Source organism: Misgurnus anguillicaudatus, chromosome 5 (genome assembly GCF_027580225.2).
Source record: "Misgurnus anguillicaudatus chromosome 5, ASM2758022v2, whole genome shotgun sequence".
NCBI classification, from domain to species: domain Eukaryota; kingdom Metazoa; phylum Chordata; class Actinopteri; order Cypriniformes; family Cobitidae; genus Misgurnus; species Misgurnus anguillicaudatus.
In genome coordinates this window covers 14721191-14733232 of record NC_073341.2, presented here as the reverse complement: position 1 = coordinate 14733232, position 12042 = coordinate 14721191, and the positions used below count along the sequence as shown (strand labels likewise).

General features: G+C 36.5%; 2 protein-coding genes across 2 annotated transcripts in view; both read left to right on the top strand.

Annotated features, from left to right (window-relative positions):
• LOC129414286 (uncharacterized) overlaps window positions 1-12042 on the top strand; it is a 41099-nt gene that overhangs the window by 27984 nt on the left and 1073 nt on the right. The window lies entirely within an intron of this gene.
• On the top strand, window positions 16-10129 carry LOC129413417 (E3 ubiquitin-protein ligase NEURL3-like). The gene is made up of 5 exons (XM_073867613.1): window positions 16-117; window positions 1203-1302; window positions 4707-5210; window positions 6537-6701; window positions 9381-10129. Exons 1-5 carry the CDS (start codon window positions 115-117, stop codon window positions 9488-9490), a joined length of 882 nt encoding a protein of 293 aa, XP_073723714.1. The 5' UTR covers window positions 16-114; the 3' UTR covers window positions 9491-10129.

Genomic DNA, 12042 nt, shown 5'->3' with positions numbered 1-12042 from the left:
GTTCAGATTGGAGGAGGGGGGTGGAGTACATGTACTTAGCAAAATCAAACATAGTAGTAGTTAAGCTTGATGTAGAAACATCCTCTTATACCACAGCCATAACAGACGTGCACCATGGTAAGTATTTCTTTTTCAATAACAAATAGTGACTCCTGCTTTTTTTTCTGTATATCTCAGTATTGTCTCTGTAGGTAGTTCTGATGAAATAATACATTAATATTGCCCACCACTAGAAGGGTCATTCTTCAATTGGTGTGGCAAATGAGAGGCAGAAATTGTAAAAATGCTTGCTTGTTTGTTTTCTTTTAATAAAATGTACTGTTTGTTATGCATTTAAAATGCGTTTTTAAAATGCTATATCCATTTTAATTGAAGCTTATTAACTTTTTTAATTTTAAATAATTTTTACAAAATTAAAAAACATGTGGATGGTAAAACATCCACTTATGTCTGTGGTGTCAGCAATATTTGAAGTAAAACGACAGTAACACCAACATTTTTATTAAAATATGTAAAATCTGTAAGTTATGCATAACACCACATACACTAATAAAGTGTGACACATAAAATTGTCAGAAATTTAGCTAACTTTAAGAAAATTAATAAAGAATTCACTCACCACGTACCTTTCAGATCCACCAGCACCTGCAATGACCTTTACACACAGGACGCCGTCCAAATAGATTTCCCCCTTTTCTTAAAAGGGCGAAATCCGTTGTTGTAACCATAGGGTTGTAACACCACAGACATGAATTTGGGGGACACTACTGTTTTTTAAAGTATTACAAATTTAAGTAATTACCACAACCAGAGTCGAATCTATTTATTTCTGTATTATATAGCGTAAATCACGTTACACATTTATTTATTTATTTGGGGCATCCGCAGTAGCTCAAATGCTGTTTTTTGTTGCATTCTTTTTCTAAAAATGGATCATGGCAACGACATTTGCCTTTTTCTAGTATATGGACAATTCCCAACAGTAACTGTTGCGCCCGTTACGAAAATTAACCATGGTTTTACTACAGTTAAAAAAAACATAGTTGCTGTAGAAAAAACATGGTTACTATACTTTTACTACAATAAAACCATGTTTAATTTTCGTAAGGGGCCCCCTTCCTGTCCTCGTCCTATAAGAAAAACACAACACATACATTTATGGCGTGTACACAGCATTTAAAGCAAGTTTTCTTTTCATTTAGATACAGAAGCTAAAACATTCAAAGATATCTACTGCTTTGGAAGAAGTGAAGAGAATGCCAGCGAAAAAGAAAGAGAAACAACAGCAAATGATGACAAATGGTAACTTTTTCCTCATATATTTCTGTATAAAGCAGGAATATGTTACTATCTAAGAGATAGATAGATTTAAAGAAATTGAATTATGTTTTTATACTGAATGATAAATTGTGGGGCAAATGCTGAATAGCTCTATATTTGCTCATTCATTCTTTGTAAGCTAATTCCACTTAAAATAATAATAATAATAATAATAATAATAATAATAATAATAATAATAATAATAATAATAGTTCAATAAACTTAATTCAGTTAAGGAAAGTTTCCACGCAGACAGTCTACACTGTTAGAAATTACCAGCATTTTACAATCATTAACAGTGTTATTTTACCATAACTTGTTGTAATTAAGTTTCCCTGTAATATCCCAATTAATACCTGTGAAAACTATACTGTAGTATCCTTGGATTTTACAGCATTTAACTCTTATTTTACAGTAAAATCTTGCAATCTAAAACCTGCTGTTATATCACAAAAAGGTCTGTAATATCATAGCAACACAGTAAAAAAATTAAGGGTTTCACAGCATTAAACTGTATTATTACAGTGAAATATTGTATTGAAATATGCCCTGGGAAGTCACATGACATAACCGAACTGTTTTGAACCATAGACTGTATAAAAACATGGACGTAGTCTGACTTATTAAAATAAATTTGGAATCAGAAAAATATACATTTATTTTAAAAAATATGTCACGTTAATGTAGATTAACCCAGCTAACAGAAAAAAAGTTCTAAGAACATTCCCTGAAAGTTCCCAAGGTTCCCAAAAACTTTCTGCCAACGTAAAAAGTGTCCAGTTTTCTTTACGTTCTAAGAATGTTTTTGTGTTGTTTGAACGTTAGAGGAATGTTACATTTTACCATTTTTAAACGTTTTGACAATGTCATGTTTTAATGTTCACACAATGGTTAAAACAACAACTGTTTATTATATTGAATTGTTTGATTGTTATGTAAATGATAGAGAAACATTGCATTTAATTTTTTTATAAAACATGAATGTTCAGTAAATATATTGCTGTAGAAAACACAATTCACTTATTAGGTTTAGATGTTGATGTTTTTTTTTTTCATTTTAAGTCACCCTTATTGTGATTAGTGGTTGTTTTAGTTGGACTCTTGACCCTTGACTCTTTGCTTGCTAGTTTTTTCCCTGGTTGTGTTAACTTCATGTTAATACACCACATTTGTTATGAACATTAACGTAAAGTTAATATTGTAATTCTGTGGTGGTTGGTACATAATGGTAAAAAATCATCACCTAATTCATTTACTAATCAAATGTTTCTTTTCACAGTAAATTATTGTCAACATGTACATTACTTTCACGGTACACACTGTAATAGTACATGGCCTTGTTGTAATGATGAACAGCAAAAGATTGTAATTCCCCAGTAATGTATTGTAATATCACAGTAATTGCTTTGCCATTGAAGCTGTGAAGTTACAGTATACAGTTGTGCTTTTACATCAATGCATTGTAATATCACAGATATAACATCACAGTAAATTGCTGTGAGTATTTTCACAGTATATTTCTGTAATCCTTGCTGTGAAAGTCATGCAAAATTTATCCATTTATTTACTGTGAATTCACAACGAAACATTTTGCAGTGTAGTACAGCAAAATATGTTAATTTAAACAAATAATAAATGTAAATTTCTCTGCCATGTATGTTTTTAGTATTATCTTTAACACGTGAGCTCAATTCGTGTGCTCAATTCAAATGCTGCGTCCCAATTCGCCTACTTATACTACGACCTAAAAGTATGTACTGTTTTTGTGAGGAAAATGTACGAACTTTTGAGTGTGTAGCAAAAGAGTATACGTTCTGGGACGTACTTCGATGACGTCATGCAACGTGAACGACAACGTGGTTGCCTAGTTACGCACACCAAACGCAGGTCGTTTGTGTGGCGGCTGGTTATGATGTTCATGTGCAACAATGTGTGTAACGAAAGCTACTTATTTTAAAGTCAAAATAGTTCAAGTTTATAGTATAACTATTGTTTAACGTATTTTATGCTTATTTTATACTTATGTATGCAAATCAAAAATACCGCGATGAAAATGAACCATGCTTTTACTATAGTAAAAGTTTAGTAACCATATTTCTTAATAAAGTTAACATTTGTACAGCCACAGTATTACTACAAATAAGTCAGTGTGGTTAAACTATTAGTGTAGTAAAAGGTGTTTATTTTCATAAGGGTTTATAGTAAGGTATAAATCTAAGACAGAAACATAAAAAGAAACACATAAAAAAGACACATGCATGACACAGTACTACAGCCATGGTACTTTATTTTCACAACATCAACCGAATATTACGAGACAATGAAAGATAACTTTAATTAGGGTTAAACATTTGAATTCTTACACTTAAAAGCTGAGGGCGCATCTCCGCTGCTGTGTCTGGCTGCCATAATTACATCACCACAAAGCTCCTCCCTCCCGCACGCAATGGGTTGTGGGCAATATTAGCCGTTAGAGTGTGGATCGATCTGCACTTCGAAATCTAACCGGAAATAGTAGACCATCCGGGTATCTTTGGGATACTCATTTCAACATACTACGTTTTGGGACGTACTAATTCTAGTTTAGAATAATATTTAGGACGGATAGTATGCAAATTGGGACTCAGCAAAAATATTTTTTTTTTCTTACAAAACATTTTATGCTTGTTTCCTGCCATTATTGGCCAAACTGATTAGTCCAGGTGTGTCTGATTATTGTTGGTGTGACTATTGAGGTTAGGCACACCTTGGGCACGTTCAATCTCACACCGGTGCGCAACGTTTTGCTACGGTTTCCGGGTTGAACGACATGTTTCCTTTAAACGGTGTGCAACGGAATGCAACAGGTTTTAGAAGCGTTTTCTCTTGTTTGGTGGGTGTGTCAGAAATGTCAGCCCAATCAGCGGCAAGATGTATAAAACCACGCGGTAGTAAAGAGACAGCTCGCTCAATGGGTTCAAGTTGGAATGTTGTCTTTCATTCTGGACACCAAGGTCAGTGACTGTAACATCGAGGGTATTTTACAGTATTAAACACACATTTATAACGATTTCATCAGGCTTCAGAAACATTTAAAAAAGAACACAAAGAATGGCCTCTCAGCTACCGTAGTTGCAACTCTTGCGTCATCACAACAGAGTGTTCAATGCATCACCGTTTCTGTTTAATAAACGTTGTGCAACGTTTTGTCGGGGCTGAACGCAGCCCTGGATTATTTGTCCAAAAATGGGAGACAGGAAACAAGGAGCTGGCTGAAGTTCAGGAAGTAGTGCAGCTGGGCATAAAGCTAGTTGTGCCCTCCTCCGGCTATTAGGTTTAAAGACGTTGCAAAATAGATGATTTTCATCCCGTTTGCTTTATTTTCTAACAAAACTTTTTTCCTCCAGATTCAGTGCATCGGTGCGTGTGTCACAAGCTCACCAGTTTGGGACCCCTGTCGTGCCACTCAAATGTGAACGGTCGTCTGATTACGCTGAGTGACGGTGGGCGACGCGCGACCAGAGATGAGTCGTCGTTTCGCCACGGTCTGGTGTTCAGCGCGCGACCGGTAAAAATCCGAAAGAAGTTGCGCCTGCGGGTCGAGAACTCTACGGGGAATTGGCACGGCTCACTGCGGGTCGGTTTTGCAAATGTTTTACCCGAGGGGACAACGTTACCCTCACTGGCTATTCCAGACTTAACCGACTCCTCACTGTACGCAGCAGCGCTTCTTCCCGAAGACAAGTGTTACCCAGGCTCAGAGATGGAGTTCTGGATCGACAGTAGTGCCAGAATTTGTACACAAAGTTCTGATGATACCACGTCCTCTCAGCAGACTGCTCTAAATATCCACTGGCCCATCTGGGCGATGATTGACATCTATGGACAGACTACCGCAGTGGTGCTGCTTGGTGAGGGCTTTATGTTATTAAAACACAGTGTGTAATGAAAGCACCAACAAAAATATTTAAAAAAGGAAATGGTAATTATCTTAAACATATAAGCTTATACTCAAGGTGTTGTCAATGGGCAGTGCTAATATGTACCATACAGTAGATACAAGTATACTTTTGGGACCAGTAATGTCCCCTTGATGTATATTATGTTCTCTACAAGGATGTACCTTTTTAAAAAGTGTACCATTTTTTTAAATGCTGTGATATTTCAACTCATGTTGGGTCAACTATGAAATTTTTTTTTTTGTTAATTTAGGGGTTGTGTGTTGATGTGTAGCTTAAGCAAATTCAAGCATTGCAAGAATCCTGTAGCCTGACGTTGTCATACTCAATTCTAGTCAGAATTTGAGTCTGATACCGCTCCATTGAGCTAAAATGATGAGGCGTGTCTCAATCGAAAAATGCCTCTGCACTCAATTGGATAGACATACGACCAATCAGAGCAACGGAGTGTGTGATGTTGAAATGGCGTCTTTAGCAGCCTGACCGAACTGCTAGTAATTTCGCTACAATGATACTAACATCATTGTAATTATACTAAGTCTGAGTAAGCGAAGGTACATCAACACCTACTATGTTTACAACATTTCATTTATATCACAACATTAAGTATTTACTAAGTCATACAGTAAGACTAACGTTATCTCTTACCATTTGTACGTTAGGTGAACTTCATCCACGACGATAGCTACCCATTACGTTGGCTTGAAAAATATCGGAGCCTAGCATGTCCCTCCACTTATTCAGCAGTCACGATTCCAGGCTTCCGAAAAGAAGATGGCAACGACCGCTAATTATATCCATCTCGTCGTGCACGCCGAGTTGCATCGCCATGATACCCATTTCAGTTGCTTCTTTAACTTTGTCCTCCATAGAAAGGACGGCGAAAACATAAACAAATGCCTTGATTGCGTTTCTCTGTTCCTCTTTTTAAATCAATGCTCTGTCGATATCTTTTAGAACAGACTCAATGTCAGAATCCACACATCTGAATTCACCAGCGGCAGCCATTTTATTGTAAACAGATTGAACACACGCGCTCTTTGGTGACGTGGTTGATACGTTACTGTTGATCATCTGTCCATCATCGTATAAAGCCCGCCCTCACAATTTGATTCGTCGGCCGGTTTTGGTATACGCATAGTAGCTCCTCAACGGTGAATCCCCAGACCGATCTTCCCCGTTTTTCAAATGTGGTGGGCGGGGCTAAGATCGACTGGCACCCAGGCTATGAAATTCAGTCTTAATTGCTTTACATTGTGGTTTCATTTGTTTTTTTAGGTTCTAAAAAGAAAGGTCTGATATTCACCTATAGGTCCTGCCCTGCTCTGAAACACAACAAACACACTGATGATAATAACTGTGTCTATGGAGACATCAAGAAAGAAACTCTGGAAAGACTGAAGAAACCAATGAGCATGCAGGACCATGAATCTGTTAACAAAGGTAAGATTATCACATAGCAAGTGAAAATTTATTGTCTCACTACTTAACTAAATAAAAAGTAAGTTGGAGCAATTTGGAGTGGAAAAATCAGTATTAGCACCCTTTCCTGGGTATACAGTGTTGCAGAATTATGTCAAAGATTATGGGAGTTCTTTAGCTACGCCCCTCCCATGACAAGAGGTGTGTTCGACTTCATGCGGCGCTGCGCAGACCGATCGGCGGCTGACTTGAAGCAGTGCATTCCGGTTAGTATTTTTGTCCGACTTCAGCTGGCGCTGCAGGCACGTGACTGTGTCATATGGTTTTTAAGTACCGCGAGAGCGATTCGAGATCAGCCGCCTGAGCTAGCCAGCGCAGTTCGCGAAGAGGAGCTGCACGGGCTGTAATGACGACACAGCTGTTTCAAGATTGGTCGGATTCACCACATGACAACAATCACGTGTGTTTCGTGTGTATTTTCATGCCCTCAGTTCCAAAAATGCTCACAAATCTGTATTTTTATAACAGTTAAAGCTCTTTTCATGTAGTCGCGATGTTATATTGTGTCATGTTCATTAAAATAAAATGGATAAAACCCGTAGACCCCACTACATTGGTATTTAAATAATATATGCTTATGTTGAACTTTATTCTTGTAAAAACAGATGCTGTAAGCCTCTTCAGTTCCACTCATGCTCATACACGGAAATTCAAAACAGTATTCACTTTTTATGTAGTTTACATCTTACAAATCATGTTTAATGCGATTAAGCAAGCAAACGGCACGTGATCAGCCATGCCTGGCGTAAATGCAGCAAACTACGGGAACCACAGCGCGTCCGACTTCACGTCTCCGTTTTCAGCTCCTCCTCGCCTGTACGCGGCTAATCTCGCCGATCGGTCACATCCAGCCACAGCCGATGTCGAACACACCTATAGGGTCCACATGATTTCACAAAGTAAGATGTGATCCTGGATCAACAATTTCTTTTAAAGGCACACCGTGGAACTTTTTGCACACTAGGGGGTGCTAGACATGTATTTTTCACGTCTAGCGCCCCTAGAGGTCACAAGCGCCTCAGTCACAAAGGAAAAGACGACAACTCTGTGGTTCACATAGTCCGCGGCGTGCCTTCCTGCATGTCATATGTATAGATTTTCATGGGTTTTATTTTTTTCAAATGCCAAAAGATAGCGTAGCTCATGTTTACAAGCCAGTTGTAATGGTGGTCGCTTGGTTAAAGTTTATATTTTTAAAAAAAACATTGCCTTAAAGGGTGTTTTATGGTACGAAAATTTGTACATTTTGCCTATTCTTTCTATTCAGGGTAGGCAATGATAGTCGAATCTGCAACTATATCTCTAAATATACAATCACATTACCTTAAGTAAAGTAACACTCTTAGATGAGATCATACTCACATAAAATTAGCAGAAGACTTCCCCGTGGTTGTTTTCTCTGAGCTAAGTTCACAAAAGTAGATGACTCCTTGTCTTTTAGAAAATGTATTAATACAATTTGGTTGTTTTCGATTACAAGTTTTGCAGAATTAAAAGAAAAAGAAAAGAAACAAAATACCAAATTAGATAAAAAGTAATAAAACAAAAAATACAGTGGTTTCGCGCACGCAGCATGGGGTTAAACTGTTTATACAATTTTCTAGTTTAATCTAACAAGGAAATGAAGTGAGCACTACAAACACAAGCCTCTTTGATCTTTGCATTGTCCCAGTCTGCACATTTAATTGCTTGCAGCCACAGATGTTTTATTTTTTGTTTTTGAGATTCTGCAGCAATCCCGAAAAACTTAACGGCAAACCTGGTGCGATTTTCAAGACGCAAGTAGGCATTTTTGACGATACCGAATAGACCTTTTTCTTAGTTGCTGGTTCGTCCATGACAAAAACATCAGGAAACAACTCTGAACTGGGAGTATGCATTCCAGGCAGCCTGTAACCTGTGTTTTTCCAACCTTCCACCCGTGAAAGTGCACTGGAATGGCAGTCGAACCCCCGACTTCCCATCCGTGAACTCGTACTAGATTGATGACAGTTCAGAGTCGTGAGCTGTGGTTATGAAGTCGTGATTTACGGGTTACAGGTTGCCTGGAATGCAGCATTAAATACATTGGGTAATGATGGATAATGAGAGACACCTGAGAGACAATCAACAAGCAGACCAATGAAACAAAAGAACTACACAGAACTACAAAACATGGCAGACACGGACAGGACTTCAAAATAAGAGTCTACACAGAACAGAGATCATGACAGCTTTATAGGGGGTCCCTCAATGCTCCAGCCCCCCTCAATCCCCACAATACAATGTCATAAAAAAAAAAATATATATATATATATATATATATATATATATATATATATATATATATATATATATACATACATACATATTAGTTGCAAGGCTGAATCATTAGTTTGCTGCACCTATGAAAATAGGCCTACCAGTGTGTAAATTATCACTGAAATATACTGCAAATATAATACGTGCCTATTTTATTTGTTTAAAGGAATAAGCACCTTTTACAGAATTATGAACCCACCCAACACATCTAAGATTGATTCTTTGCAGAATTTTGTTATAACTATATAACTTTGCCTTATTGTCACACGATTATGAATTTAATTTCTTACTGATGAATATATGTAGATGAACAACCTGTTATCGTATTTTGTTTTACAGATACTGAAGACTTTGACTGTGAAGACTGTGGCAGTGAACCATCTCCTTGTCCAAGCCTCCACTCACTACAACTTGACCAGCCGGTTATGAGCCATATATCACACATTTAAGCTATATATTTTTAATAAACTTGCAGTGTACACTACATTCACCAAGCTGAAAACTATATGATACATAAAAGATGAATTGCTTTCTGGTCATGGGATTTCAGTATGGAGATAAAGGTTATTGTGATTTTCGGGAGTGCACTGTGAGTGTTCATACAGTTGCTTTATTTGCGTAAGGCATCTGATGAAGCATTTGGACCCAGAAGTTAACGTCAGACTTAACAAGCAGATTGGTTCATGCACATTCCAGTGCTGTGGTTATGTTATGTAAATGTTTATTATTTAACCTCCACATGCTGTACCTCTGTATTATTACCTCTGGTTTGTAAACCACTTTGCATAAAGGGATCTACACAAATTAGTTCACAGTTTACATGTTTATATGAATACTATGTATATATTTCGGATGGCTAAAACCATAATGAACATATAAAGACTAAATGTAAATATTGTATGTAAAAATGTTGATGTCTATGTTTGGATTACAATTTTTTTTTATTGAAAGTTGATTATATTGTAGCATTACAATGTGAATATGTTTCACAACACTGGTTTTAAATACACTTATTTACAAAACATACGTACATACAAAAACACAAATACTGTAAAAATCATGTGATCATGTTACACTGAAAACTCAATTAAACAAAGCAGTTAAATATTTTTTTTTACAATTTTCTCATTGTCTATTAAAGTTTCATAAGAAAAAAAATAATGATTTTTTTTTGTGCTTTTTACAGAATTTTTTTATTGACTTTTGAACCCTTTGATCTGATGGTGGTGTTGAGTGCTGAAAATGCAAACTTTAACTGTAATTAATACCCCTTTCCAGTGGCACAAATTGACAGTACTCCAGTCTAATGGTGCTAGGGAAACTGTGGGGCAGGTGGCTGTGCCCAGGTTGTGCCCGTTGGACCAAGGGTACTGGGGTAGGCAAATATTTTTGACTTGGTGGTCACATCAGATTTTGAAATAAATTTGAAGAGCCGCATACTATGTGAACGACAAATTTAGATTCATTTATTCCAAATCAACACTCACTGTACTATAGTTATACATTGTTAGATCAGGTCTCCACACCAGACAAAATAAAAAAAACGATCCAGCTCCGAACACCAGATGACATCAGAAAATATAACTTTACTTTACTGCTAGAGAAGAACACAAGCAGGACATGAGATGAAGATTTAGATGATAGAACAGAGTTTTATTGGTGGACAGTTTCAGTTGCATATGTCTCAATGTTCAAACCTCGTCCAACCAGCATAAATTCAGCATGCTCTGTTATATCAAAATTGCTTAATAGCAACATCCCATAGACCTTAAGCTTCCATAAACATTCTTTTTATCTATCTCTGTTTACACAGACAGGACACCTCATGAGGCTTCACAAATATAAGACTGAACAACCATGAAATTAATAAGACATATAAAATATAGAAATATAATTAATGAATAAATGAAATATATTAATATAGTGATAAAAATGATAATAATGAAATTGATAATAATAAAAATAATATTAAATAATCAAATAAACAATTATATGGTTAACTAATGATTATAAAATGATTATGATTATGTAAATAAATGATTAAAAAGAAACTAAAAAACAATAATAAAAACATTCTGCACGTGAGGATCTAAAGTAGGATCCTTTACTCCCCCTCTTAATCATATATGACAATATTAAATAATTATCGCGAGCAAACTTTCATAACCTTTACCAAAACGCATCTTTAAAAAGCTTGAATGGCGCCTATCCATACTTTTCCTTTCTACATGTTCTTAAAAGTACAGGTCATTTCTGTCATTCTACGAACCAGCGTCAGTTGAGGGAGTATGTCTTATACTGGATAAAGGCCTTGATGGGCCTGTGACAGTCAAGTGTCTAATAAGACAAATCAACACTCATGATTAAGTGCTGCTTCACATAATCCTCTGACACTACTCCTATTGCTTTTAAAGGTACAAATAACAGTTTACGTCTCAGCCCTTAGGAAGTAATGGATACGCTTATACCACAAACGAAGTGTGTACCATTAGGAGCAATTAATGTTTCATTTGTCATCATCAGAAGAGCGTTGTCCCATCTGGAAAACTGGAAACGCATTTCTAGGTTGTGATGTTTACCCCGTTTCCTTCAAAGAATTCCCTTCCAATTTAGATTGAGAGCAAATAAATGGTTTGATTCAGTACTGTTGTATGCAGGCAAATTTCAGGAATTATTTGGATAAGATAACTTTCTGTAGTGGCAAACACTGCTGGTGAATAGCAGACTGCTTTCCCATGAATAATTGACAACCTTAAAACCACATCTGTAAGGAATTGATATTATCAGTGGTTCAATAATCATACATTTGAAACCAGCTTCACCTTGTGATTTGGTACAATTCGAATCCCCCCAAAATCATGAAAATATACTCTTTACCACCCCTAAATGCCTATGCTTTGGCCATTTACAACTGTAACAATTCCAGCCATCTTTAGCATCTTTATCTCAGCAATAGGGCATAGTAGGCTAAACAAATTGTCTGGTAAAGTTGCTACTTTGA